The following is a 14,399-nucleotide window of genomic DNA, read 5'->3' as shown; positions in this document are numbered from 1 at the left end:
TTTAGCCGGTTGCATGTGGTTGTTTTATGGTGTTAATGTGTTATAGCAATGAGTTTGGTTTGTGATTCTTGAAAATTTGTCAGCTGAGCTGAATTTCTATATCAATGCAAGAATTTTGTTGTGGTGTTGGGATGGATACACATGATCAAATGTGACGTTGTTGTAGCGTGAAATGCTGATATTATCATGTATGATTCAGTGTTCTAACAGAACGGTAAAAATGATCTTGGTTTTTACTGCGTTCATGAATGTTAATATCTAAAATATTTTTTAGATATCCAGCAGGTAGAGGTTGTGGGCTCCTGATCAAAGTTACATTTAAAATTCCTTGACTGCATCTTCTTAGAATTTGATCCATCAAATTATTTTGTGTAGTAATCCACCCATTATTTTGTTGATGGGATCTGATCTGCGAAATTGAGATTTTATAATTTTTTATTATTTTTTTGGTTACTTACAAATAGTAATTTTTAATGAACTCTGTATGAGAACTTCTATTTTTTATGTATAAATTTTGTGTAAAATGAAATTGCTAAATATTTATTTATGATGATATTACTTTATCGAAAGTTAAAAGTTAAGATAATTGTCCGGGATCCAGATCCTGAATCCGAGTTCGAGACCTCTACTGGATTCCGATTTGGTACATCCGGATCCGGATCTATATTCGAGAAATGAAGTTAATGAATCGGATTTGAGTTGGACGTAGACGTTATGTGGATATGGTTCTTGTGGACGTAGTTCCGGTTCTAGGAATTCGGTATGATCCATATTTGAGGATCCAGTTTTATCCACATCCGAATTTGGAAATGAAGCTAGTTTGACCTGATCAAATCCAAAGAATAAAAATTCCGTAAGTAATTATACGTCTAGTGTAATATATTTGTTAGTCGATTTACAAGTATAATTATTCATATTGAAATATCGACATCAATATTTAATAAAAATTATTATAATAATCATTTCACGCACTTAGCGGGGTTCGAATTCATGATTTATATGATTATGGGATTTTATCTTCGCCAATTGAATTAGACCATAGTTACGATTCGGATCTGATTCTTGGGAAGTCAACTGTTTGATGTAATAATTTGGTATGCTTGTTGTGGATCCAAATCTGAGTCTAATGCTATTTCTTTTATCAGATCTCAATCAAATTTTTAAGAAATTCAGTGGATCCGGATCTACTTTTTGTAAGGCAAATTAATTGGATGGGTCGGTCAAGCCATCCTCCAAACAGATATAATATATATATATTTGGTTTTATTTTTGGAATAATAAGTCCACTTATGGATGATATTTTAATATACTTTTTTAAAAAATGGTTATATATATTTAGTAAAAATGCACTTAAATGATCATATCATATAAAATGACGTGACTTATATCAAAAGTTCATTAAAAAGTAATCATCAAATATTGCATTCCATAAATGAACTTGAATTTAGATTTGAGTAAGTTTTAGCATTGAATACGGATATGAGTTTAATTTTTAATTAGAACTGAATTCGGGTCATAGAATTTGATCATGGATCTAGTTTTGGGTAGGTTTTAGGTTCAAATCTAAGTCAAATCCAAATCCTAGAGTTCATTTTAAAATATTCTTCATGGATATGGATCTGAATTCCAGTGAGACGTGTCTTATAGTCTATTTTAGAATAATTTGTATGATCCGAATTCAAATTTGATTCGTTTCCGAATCCATTCTGAGTAGGTTTTAGGTTCGGATATAAGTCAAATTCAAACACTAGAATTCATTTTGAAATATTCTTTATGGATTCGAATTTGAACTGAATTCAAACCCTAGTGAGACATGCCTCAAAGTCTATTATAGAATAATTTGTATGATCTGAATCTGAATTCGAATGATTTGATTTGTTTTTTAGGTAAATTTTAGCATCCAATTGTAGATTGGGGTAATTATATTTTCATTCCCTCATCTTCACCATTAATTTAATTTCTTTACTTTTTTATTTTGTCCTAACATTGACCTACATGCACCCCTACCCTTATAGTACGTTTATAATTTTACATTTACCCCCTAAAGTTTGCAATATTGGAAATAAGGCCCCCATCTTCGTTGATTCTTTTTATATTATGACCACAATACCTTCCACACTATTATATAAATGTGACTACTCACAATTTTCACGTTTGATGTTTTATTTAAAATAATCTTCATGTTTTAGAAAAACTTTCCTAAAACAAATTAGAAGATTTTCCTGCAGATTTTTTTTTTATTTTGATTTAAATTTTATTTTATAAAAATTAAAAGAGTATTTAGAATTTTTTAAATAAAGTGAAGGTATTTGTAATCATGCGAAACCTCGGAAAGATGGTTGTAATTTAGCCTGTATTTAATTATACCATATGAAGATCATTAACGTAAGATTTTAACAAATCAAATCAGAATATAACCGTGATTTAAGCAAGTTATGGTGAAATTATGATTACACAGAACAGTGAAGCCATTTTATACAATTTGATCTCATGGGCTCTTCCCAGAACAGCCAGAAAAAAAAGGGAAACAATGGTCATCGATCATGTTCAGATGACAGCCATGAGAAGTATATATTGGATTAATAAACAAGAATGATCAATTAGTCCTCATCAAAGAGAGATTGCCGTTGTCTCAGTTATGTTTTCATCAAGAGAAAAAGAACAAAACGCCATTACAGAAATGGCAACTATTTATGATGCAGTATTTATTCACAGAAAATCTTGCACCACTGAGCCATCATCTTCATCAGGATTGTGGCTTTGGAGTGGAGATTTTTAAATCAAGGCCTATGTCCATTCCATTGTAGGCAATAGGAGCATACATCCACAGGTCATCAGAGCTCAAGAGCTGCATACATATATAAACAGATAAACGTAAGAGGTCGACGAATCTCAGAAAGTCGATCCAAATGACTGAAAAAGGAACCATATGAGAGGAAACTTAGCAATAGTTAGGTAAAAGAACAGTCATTTCCAAGAATATTACCTTAATCTGAAGTTGCAAGAACTTTACATACTGGACAGCCTCTTCAAGCATTGTGCTGATGTCAACCTACGATGAAAAATGGTTTTTGGTTTACCATTTCACATGCAGTAGAAGAATGCTAAGAATGTAGTTATATTGAACCATGCTCGTAATTACCTTAGTTCCATTAGGGACAAGGTTCTGCAAGATTCTCAGCCTCTCATTTATTCTTTCTCTTCTTTTCTGCAATATTGTGGAGAAAGTGTCGTTATTTTAGACACGCAAGGGTTTGACAATATATATCCTGCTTATTTACAACTCTAGAAATAGTTATGTACCCTTGCATAGAGGCTCTGAGGATCAGTAGCTGAACCCCTGCTGGCTCGTGTTTTTCCATTTAAGTTGAGAGCTGCACTGCCCTTTGAGCTTGAGCTCGAAGTCACTCCGTTCAATTCATGTGAAGCATTTGAATCATCTTCAGAAGAGTAGCTGCTGGAGCTCTGCCTCCGAAGCAACGCGATGTGGTTACTATTATTATCGTTGCCATTGTCATCAAGCTTCAGACACTTCTTGATTTTTGTGCTTCTCTTGTTCCTTGGGAGCTGAGTTTCCATAAAATGAGAATAAGAAATCAGTAACTTGTAATTTCACTACACCATATTGGTAAAATGCTAGTAAATTAGAATGACAAGTGTGGAAGTTAATGAAAGATTTCAGTTCTTACTTCTGCAGGGGCACGAGATCTTTTCTTCGACTCTGAAGGGCTGCTGACTTTGTCTTCTTTCACTAGTTCCAACATTGGCACTGCAGGCTCCTGCTCCAGCTGCAAGTCCTTTCCTTGAAAAACATCTTCAGACATGTTTTGGTTAGACACTGTACTGTCATTGCTGATATCCTGGTTCAGGAAGTCGTCACCTTCTGTCACGTTGGTGCTAAGTATATGAATCCGGGAGCTATTATTCTTACCCTCCATATAGTAATCCATCGTCATCATACTATTATTAGTCATGAAAACTTGATGAGACACACAAGGATAGTAGCTTTCATGACTGGGATGGGGAAAAAGAATACCACTGCTTCCACTATAACTACTCCCTTGTGAAAAAGAATACATACTAGTATTAGTTTCATCTGACGAGTACATTGCAGTTTCATCTACAGCAATTTCCTCATTCGACTCGTGAGCAGGCCAAAATGCAGAGGACAGAGGGAAGTTCGAACTGCTTGGCACCTCGTTTGGAAGCGAGCAATTGCCAAGCAATTGTGCCATGAAATCAGCCTCGTCAGAGCACATTCCATTTAAGGGGTTCCATTCTCCTCCAGAAATTGCTCCAACGTGTTCCATTTTCTTGATTTTGGATAGAGAAGCCGAGGAGAATGTTTTGCTATTAACTATCAAATAACAGCTCGACTTGCTCGATGCTTGGAAATCCAGGACATATTTATACTCTTAGCTAAGCTACTTAAAAAAAGATATTATCGATAATAATACCGATAATTTATATTTAAACGGGTCCCAGCTCTCTGATACAAGTATAAGATACAAGCTGGGACCTATACAACTCACGGAAGACTGAGTTCACAGCAATAATGGGCAAAATTATGCAACCTTTCAGACCCTTAAAAAACACATCAAGCCTGAACAGAAATAATTGTCCATATAATGAGTTCATTATACAAATCCCACTCGTTTGATGAAAGCCATATTGGATTAACTGCCATCAGCTAGTGTTAATCACAGCACTTCTACCAGATAATGGTGTTCAGATTCTTCTGGGGTGCAAGGTAGGAGGAAGGAATGCCACCTGTCAATCTACAGAACGTGGGGGTCCTTTTCAAATTATTAAACATTTCCCATGATTAATCAAATGAAAATCGACGTCGTCTATGGGAAAGGGCGATCGTGGAGGTAAGTCTGATATTCTAAAAAATCTATCTGGAACCATCCAGTAGACATAATCTCTTCCAAGCTGGCTCCTGTCTCCAATCCTCCAAACCTTTGGAAAAGAAAATGTCTAAAACAGGCACTGCTCAAGCATTTCATCAACTTTCATTGCTTTGGACAACATAGTCAGATGAATTAAGACAAAAATCACTTAAATTACTAAATGAACCTAGTCATGTAGCCAACTCTACAATCCAGCACGACTGGTGAAATCACAAAAACTCAAAATAATTCAAAAGCTTACCTAGTTGAACAGGCTGTGAGACATCCCTTGATCATTAATCATTAGCAACTTGCATCATCATCTTCTTCAAGGTTCAGGGACCTAAATAATCTTGAATATCTGTAATGATTGGCAAGTATTGATTCTGTTTAACCTGGTAAAGTTGATGGGGCCAGGACAGCATCCTCGAAAAAACAAAGAGATATTTCAAATGATCAGTCCATGGAGTCTTTAGGCAATTGGTTTCCTCTCGTATAGCATAGGTGACAGTAGTGTGTGCAAGGACGAGACCCAAATTTATCTAATCCACAAGTTACATCATGGTAATGAAAATTTTCAAAGAGTGAGGTTTGCAAAACTTTTACATACTAAAGAACGAAACCAACCAGAGCAAATGCACGTTCACCAATGATAAGATAGTAGTAAATAATCTTGAGGTACTCCCGTTTGACCTCAGCACATTGCCACGCGTGAATAGACTATTGCATGTAATATGAATATGCTAAAATTAGTTAATAATTAGGTTATATAATATCCGCAGGCAGTCATCTTTATAAAATAAAGAACTTCCCCTTAGCTCCTTTCAGGATAAAGGGGTAAGCCACAGAAGGAATCACAGTATATAGTTTAAGTATGCTATGAGACAAGTTAGATGGATAGTGTATCATCTTAAGAAACAACTTCTTGATCAGAACACTAAGCTTGAACTTAAGACGTTGAAAATAGATCATATCAATAGAGAGTAGCTTGCAAAATATGAAACTCTTTTCTTGATGTACATCGGAAAACCACTACCTATGCTCGACCAAACACTTTTGGTAGGATCTTTAATTAACCTAAGACTCTGAGGCAAAGAAAAAAAAAGACTGTGAGAACAACACATAAGTCCAAATAATAGAATTGGTAAAACAAATATTCTCTTCTATATCCATCTGTTAAAATATTAAGCAACAGTATAGTTTAAAGAAGATTGTAGTTACTACTGCTTCCTGCAAATCTATCTCAAATATTAGTAACAGATTGGCATGAGCTGTAAAACATGATAAGATAAAATATTTCAAGGGGAAAGATTTGTCAGAAAACGAATGGTTTACTCATTGGCCATATAGAAGAAAACTATCTTTTTCACCAGTTTACTCTTAAAGCAGGGAGCACAAACAACAACTGTACATGCAGTTGCATCAAGATGCATATGCATTATGTAATCAAGTTGACCTAAAGAGATTTAATTTCAATGAACATATCGCGACGCAGTATCCCCGTGGGAGTATATATAAGGTTCCACAAGCACCATGCTGACACATACACATTCTTACCAGCGTAAAATCCTATCGAGAGTTTTAATATGTATGTGCACATTTACTGTCACGATGCACGATTCCAGGCGCTTACATTATAGGGATTGTAACTTGTGATGAACATAAGATCTTATAGAAAAAACAATACATGTGATTCTGCATCTACATTCCATTATTCTTTTACTTCCACGAACATTGTATTTTAGAATGTGAATAAGTTCGTCAAGAATCTTTTCAACTAAGATCATTTAAGGCTATCTGAATTCTCCTTTCCACGTCGGGGTAGCGTGTACTTATATATACGCAACAGTTGAGGCTCTTGTGAGTAATTGTCCACTTTGATCAGAGCAACATAATTCCATCATGAAAAAGCACTAGGCATAAGAGCTCAGGCATGCATACAACTTAAGTTCTTTATCTCCACCTAACGTGGTACGACAGCGGCACATGCAGCATCATTATCCCATTCGCCAACTTAAACAACCAACTCAAACTCCTATACCCTGTATATTCAAGCATGTTATACCTGTTTGGATTGAAATTCTTAGTTAAGCATTTGAAATTCTTACAGGTATCCAACAGAAGACAAAGTTGCCACATTCTAGAATTTACCCTTCACTTGGCCCACTATGTTAGAATCTTGATGTTGCTATTATAAAGATGTCATTTTGTCAGACCCAAGTCAATCAGAGGAATATTTACTTGTTCCACAGTAGAAACCGAAGCATAAAAACAAATAAAAATTCCGTGGGTCTGAAAGGACATTTTAGTATCTTTTGGAAGTTGGACTAACTCATCTATGTTCCTTAAAACTCAAAAAAAACACATACAGACAGACGAATATAGTATTGTATTGAAGGAAAGACGACCTTCGATCGCACTGAAAAGAAAAAGCAGAATGACGAGGATATTTCCCGCCAAAGTGGGAGGGCCTTTCATGAATATTAATGTCACAAAGAGCCTTGAAGAGAGTGTAGGGTCGGTCAAGTTTTGGGGGCAGCGGCAGCCCCAAGATTCCGGCGATGTTCACGCTTCAAATACGCGTTGAATCACCACCTTACGGATGGATATCTTCTCTTAATCCCAATTCACTATTACTACCTTTTTTTTTTTGGGCAAATAATTTTTTGTCTTTCGAATTAGGATTGTATTTACATTTTAACATCTAAATTTTTTTTATATCAACTTACCATCTCGACGTTACGAAATTTTGAATTTTTTCATTTATAATTATTTTTCCACTAAGTTTTTTGTCAAAAAAAAAATCATATTCAGTGCACATATGATATTTAAAGTTATGTTATGTGATATTTTTATATATGCACAGCATGTGATATTTTTTCCGTCAAAAATATCAGCAAAAAAACAATCATGTATGTAAAGTACAAATTTCGCAAAGTTGAGATGATAAATTAACACACAAAAAATTAAGATGCCAAAGTGTAAAAATAAATATAGTTCGAATGGCAAAATATAAATTATCTTTTTTTCTCTCCCCAAATGAATTAACGCAACAGTCCTCCGAAAATATAACATAAGATTAAATACAAGGAATTCGATTTGAATTTTGTGTTATATGGTTAAAACATAAGAGTTGTGTAGTCATGTGCTTATAAGTTACACAAATTTTTCATTTATTGCCATGCATCACTAACAAGGTTTTAGAACTTATAAGTTGAGTATACTTCTCATTTGAAATTGAAGCGGAATGTGTGTTAATATTATCAGTCCTACAAATAAGGAATTAGGGTTTATAAGTCATACAAACTTTCTAACTATAATCAATGTGTGACGTGTGTTAACATCATCAATATAATAATTTTCTTCGATCATGTATCTAGAAATATAATCGATACCAATTAAAAAAAAGACTTTCCGACAAAATATAAAATGAATAAAAATCACTTTTAATAATTAAGTTGTCAAATTATTATAGAAAATGAGTTCATGTTTAAATTAATTTATCCCTGTAACTTATTTCCTTAGGACATATAATTTGCTCCACTTAAATCAGTATATTAATAATATATTCGATTTGAGTCATAATCATCATCTAACATCAAATTCATCGGACCCATCAAAAGGCAAAACAAATTAAAACTATTCTATATATGTATATAGTCAAGTGACAAATTCATGTGTTCTGTAAATGATATAAATCGACATGGCATTTGGATGAAACGAGTGTAAATTTCAAATAATTTGGTGGGGGAATTGTACTAACAATCTTGTACATTAAACAACATTAAAATCTAATATTATTTGAAATTTTTATAAGGTACGACTCATTACAACATCAATAAGACTAATAGAACACAACTAATAATTTTATTTCAAAGTATAATAGCATCAAATCAAGTTGAAAAAGAAAGTATTGTGAGAATAAATTACTACCCAACATTAAGATCGGAATATAAAATATTTATTTATAGAGAATGGAGATTTTGCAATTTGGGCAAATTAAGCCTCAATTCTCATTATGTGTAATCAAACACAGTTGGGAAAGTTCAAATTTTTGATTTTAACATAATCCAAAATATTGCAAATTGTGTTTTAAGCTTCTAAATTTATATTCGAATGCTACTACAAAAAACTATTATTAATCTAATATATATGATGTTAACATTATTTCACATAGTTAGTGGTCAGATTGTTTCCTTTATAGAAATCACTAATTAACGCCAATCGATCATTTGCATATATAACACGGGCATATTTATTTTACTTGACAAAATTAAAATCGGGTTCCATATTCGACGAGCAAAAGAATTCCTCAGATCACACGTTATTTTTAAAAAATTAAAAAAATGCGCATATATTGATTTATTGGGTCGTTATTTCAAAGTGCATTATCCTAAATCCGAATATTACGCTATTTTCACCAACATAACGTTAATCGTCTTAAATATTCTACATTACGAGTCATCTACTAATCATCATTAAATAAGAGATTCATGTTATGAAAAAATCCCAATAGTTGAGTCAATGTATTAAAATAAAAAGGTTGATCATGAGACATAAAAAAAACATGCATAATGCAGTGATAAATAAGTATAATTTGAAGAGGATAAGGAATGAATAAATTAAAATCTTAATTAGATTTTGGTAACATAGACTATGGTAATATTATAAATATATGAAAATCAGATATTTATTTATTTATTTGGTTGTTGGGCGTGGAGAATATTCTACAATGGCCTGCACGTTTGCGTTTGGACTTGGAATCACTTGTATTATTACATCTACCCACTCTAATAATATCAGTATTTTTGTCGCCTCTGCGCTCATCGTATTATTTTAGGGACACAATTTGAATTCAATGGAACCCATTTTGAGTAAATATGTAACAATTTAAATGTGACTTTTTTTTCTTTTTTGAAGAAGTATCTATTTTATGTACATAAACTGAAAAATAAATTAAATTAAGTGATTACTCGATTGAAATCGATTAATTAAAAGAGTCGGGAAAAATTGGTGGAAATTAATAAAATTGGGTCGCGACATGATGTACTTTGGAAATTAAAGTACAAATGTGTGAAATAAGTAGTACACTTTTGTTCAGCGTATGCATATTTGTAAGGAAATTACATTATAGTATTCATCACTCAAACATGGACCACCGCATACCTAGGGATGAACTGCTAATCTGGCAAAGTCTTGATCAATACTATAAAAGATTTAATTATATTTAAATTCTCTCGAAAATATAAAATTATATTTCTTTCTAAAAAATTTTAAAATTATATTTATGTCCTTTATAAAAAATTATTGTTTACACCCGACTATTTTTCGTTAGGGTCTGGAAGAAAAACTGATTTAACAAAGATATTACATGAATTTCATATTTTACCCCTCGTTTAAAATTTTTATGTAATAATATTATACTTATAAGGGGATAAATATTATATATAGGGATGTATTATAATTATCCCTTTATAAGCACAAACTATGCATAAAAATATTGAATGATGGGCAAAATTAAAAATTTATTTGATTCTTTATGTTGATGTCTGCATTTTTTATGTAAACACTAAATGGCAGAGGTCAAGTGTAAACAAGAATTTTCAAATTTCAGAAGGGGGTGTAAGTGTAATTCAACATATTTTTGGAAAAAATGCAATTTCGCATTTTTAGAGGGAGCCTAAATAAAATTAATCCTACTTTAAATGTCAACTTAACTATTAACTAATGATGTCTTACTCTAATAATTAAGACCAAAATTTTATGAATAAATTTGAGATAATATATTTGAATTTTTATCAAATATGTACGTATTTGTCTTACTTAATTGAGTTTATAACGAAAGCAAATGTATATATATATATATATATATTCATTCGATAGGATTTGACGAATTCATTTTGATCCGGCTCGAATTCAGCGATCCTGAGACACAATCTCGACACAGATGGCTAACTCCTCTAAGATCAGATTTTTGGGTTCCCTGAGAATGAGACAAGAAAATGAGCTCGTCGGGCACGTCCCCGACAGTAACCTTCCGACGCTCAAGTTAGGTTGATCAAGAGAAAAGTGTGCGATCCCAAGATTCGATTACAATAAATGCAGAACAGTTACCTTAATTACAGCGTTTTGGGTCTATTTATAAAGCGCAGCTGGATACTGTTGATTGGGCCACGTGGCCTTATCTTACTGGCTCTCGTCCTGATCGGACGGCTGTGATTGTCCGGGTCTTCAAGGCTGTTGTTCGATCCGGGTCGGATCCTCCGCGACCCGCCCGTTACAAAAGGCGCGGATCCTATGGCGAAAGGACCCTAATGCCCTTAATGAAGGGTGTTTTTGCCATTTCCTAGTAGATTATTGTAGATACCCATCACATTTAATAGATCTTTCTTGTAATTTTAGTTTTATAAATAATATTGAGTGTTTGGAAAAAAGAAAATTATAAATTTCATAAAATATATAATTAAATTCTTTCAAGGATCATTTTCAGTGTTGAGCTGTAATTATATTGGTAGCTTCTCAGGAAATAAGGAGCCAAATATTGCCAGCTTTAGATGAATTACTCTTTGTATAATACTCTTGAGTATAATGTTCATTATGATTATATTTTATCATAATTTTTAGAGAAAATATGTTAAAAAAACTGATATGTAATTATTTATTTTTATGTAAAAGAATAAATAGTTAATAACTTAATTTTATTACTAAATTAAGAAAATATTTTCATGAATTTTTTTTGTGTATTTATTATACTCATTTATTAGTTAATTTTGAGTTTGTAAAAAAAATAAAATTTGAACTATTTAACTCAATAATAATATAATATTTTTCTCCAATTAAAAAATTAATTAAACTTAAAATGCAAAATTACTATAAAAAAATCTTTGAACTATATATATAATATAAGGATAATATTATCTAAAAATAAATTATGAGGGGTAAGTGTTATATTTATTAATTTAAAGAGATAATTATTACATGACGTATAATTACGGGACAAAGTGTATCTTTTTACCCTAAAATAAATAAATAATAGGGAGGTGGAGGCAGAAAACCAAATTATGTGACTACATTGCACTAGTTGTTAACTTAGTGGAGTATGATTGTTGACTTTGGTTATAATAAAGTGAGCTCATGTTCTTTCCACTTATGACTATTAATTATTTAATTGAAGAGCAAAATGTTATTATTATTATTATTATTTATAAATTACAACAAGCTCATTTAAAGTTTGTGTATAATTATAAATGCTCCTCATTATTTTGAAAATTATCAATACTCTTCTAATTTTACTGGTCGTCTAAAACTAACCTAATTTGTTTGGAAAAATACTTGTTCGGACCTGACTAGATTAAATTTGAACCAATCACATGGTAAGTGCAATACACTTGTTATGTGATTAGTGTACAGTTTAGAGAAAGCAATAAATCACAAAGCAAGTATATCATACTCATTTTGTGATTGGATTGGCTTAGCCAAACGAAGTTCGGGCAAAAATTTTTGTTTGTTTGTCCCAATGAGATTTTTATCCATTTTTTTATGGTGAATCAACCAAATTTATACCCTTGCGGACTATGATTTCTATTTTACTTTCTTTTTTTTATTTTCTTTACTAATAGGATAATTTTTTATCATATATATTTTTTTAATTTTTTTTATTCACCTCTTTCATTTAAAAAAAATATAAAATCAATAATAAGGACAAAGTTGACAATTCAAACCTCAATCCAATAATTATATAATTCATCTAACATCAAGAAGGGTGTTTATAATTTTTTCAAAAATAAAATAAATATTTATAATTATATCAAATTTTAAGGAACCTCATTGTATTATTATTATTATTATTTTTCCATAATAACATATTTCAAGATGGATCCCTTTATCCATGAAATAAAATAAGAGTAGGATTTCAAAGAAATGGTGTGCCATGTGTTGGAATTATTTCCTTTGATTAGCTCTAATAATGTCTCACTTTGGACATCAAATTATTGATTTCAGAATGTTTAATGTTTCCAAATTTCAGACAGCTAAGTCGTATTCGCCAAACACCCAACATGGAAATTGGAGCGGTGGAGAATGAAATGTTCAAGATAAACTTCAAAATTTACCAAAAGACTATGGGGATTGACATTAATTTAAATTTCATACATCTTATAAGATAGTAAATCTTATTTTGAAAAATATAATAAAATTATGAAACTTATAAAATGTTACTAACGATCGACACGACACCTTACACCTTACCCTTTTCTTTTATATATAATAAGAGTTTATATATTTTAAAATCTTGTAACCTCCTTCAAAAGTTTTACCAGAACACTTTTCAATGCTCTCACAATCTTGAAATTATGTTGAATACAAACACAACTTTTGTGGGTTTTATTCTGTCGCCAAACACTGCCTTAATTTATGTACTAGTACTAGACAAAGGTGCGTTTGGTGGGTGCTATATACGCGCAACACACGCTTGTAAACTAACAAACAATTTTAAGATAAATAAACTATGATTATTGCTAATCTATACTATAATGCAATTTGAACTTTTGTGAATCTTATTTTGAATTTTGTATAATTAGTAACTAGCGATTTATATATCTTATAATTAATTCATAAACAAGGTGATCACAACATAACAAAACATCTCATTTAATTTTAGTATGTTATTTATTTTTAAAATTTTAAATTAAATAATTAATTTTATTATGGTTTAGCCTAATTATCTTTTGGTGGTTATTTTCTTTCATTTGTTTTTGTTCTAATATTCATTTTTTAAAAAATTATACACATACGTGAGATGTGCCACATTTACTAGTATTAATTAAATGAATCACTTATTTCTTAATTTTATTGTAGCTGACACAAATGATCATGATTAGCACTATTATGAGTAGCCAATCAGAGATCTTGTTTGCCTTAGATTAATAAATTAATTAGGCAAGCGTGTGTGCCTCGTGACAAAACTTAAACTAAGCAGCCGAGACAAAAATAGATAAATAAATAAATTATGGCTTATTTATACCTACCATACCATACAATAATAGCACACCATGTAAATTGATTTTTTTGTTACAGAACATGAAATGGCAGCATCAAGTATAATATAATTGGAGTGTTTTCATTAAGAAAATTATTTAACTAATGATCAAGTGTTGAAATGAGAGAAAAATAGAGGATAAAATTTAAAATGCCTATCTGTTAATATTTGTTAACTCAATTGGTAAGGACGAATCATTTTTAATAAAATGATTATTGGTTTGATCTGCTCTGACGAAATGCTGAGTGATAATTTGTATGCAATTGTGATTATCAGGACATGTTTTGATTGTAATGGTAATTGCACGTTTATTTTTGCATTCATGGTCATTAATAAAGAAAAATATCTTTTTTTTTTGGGATAGTTTTGCTCCCCTCTCTTGAAATTTGGTGTAATTACACGTAAATTTATTATGATTTAAAAAAATATATCTAGCACTCTTGAAGTTTGATTCCATCTAATAAATAAGT

General features: G+C 31.4%; 1 protein-coding gene across 1 annotated transcript; it reads right to left on the bottom strand.

Annotated features, from left to right (window-relative positions):
- Window positions 2,478-5,451, bottom strand: LOC105169464 (transcription factor bHLH139-like). The gene is made up of 5 exons (XM_011089854.2): window positions 3,690-5,451; window positions 3,304-3,567; window positions 3,143-3,208; window positions 2,987-3,052; window positions 2,478-2,848 (listed from the first exon to the last, which is right to left on the bottom strand). Exons 1-5 carry the CDS (start codon window positions 4,308-4,310, stop codon window positions 2,747-2,749), a joined length of 1,119 nt encoding a protein of 372 aa, XP_011088156.1. The 5' UTR covers window positions 4,311-5,451; the 3' UTR covers window positions 2,478-2,746.

Source organism: Sesamum indicum, linkage group LG8 (assembly GCF_000512975.1).
Source record: "Sesamum indicum cultivar Zhongzhi No. 13 linkage group LG8, S_indicum_v1.0, whole genome shotgun sequence".
Classification (NCBI taxonomy): Eukaryota; Viridiplantae; Streptophyta; class Magnoliopsida; order Lamiales; family Pedaliaceae; genus Sesamum; species Sesamum indicum.
The sequence above is the reverse complement of the archived record's forward strand: the minus strand, read 5'-3'. Positions and strand labels throughout refer to the sequence as shown.

Bases quoted from the DNA above. Each gene is read 5' to 3' on its own strand.
- LOC105169464 (XM_011089854.2), bottom strand. From the start codon at position 4,310: ATGGAACACGTTGGAGCAATTTCTGGAGGAGAATGGAACCCCTTAAAT. The intron at 3,209-3,303 runs GTACATAACTAT...ACAATATTGCAG, and splicing joins CTCAGAGCCTCTATGCAAGG to AAAAGAAGAGAAAGAATAAA. The intron at 2,849-2,986 runs GTAATATTCTTG...ATATGTATGCAG, and splicing joins TCTTGCAACTTCAGATTAAG to CTCTTGAGCTCTGATGACCT.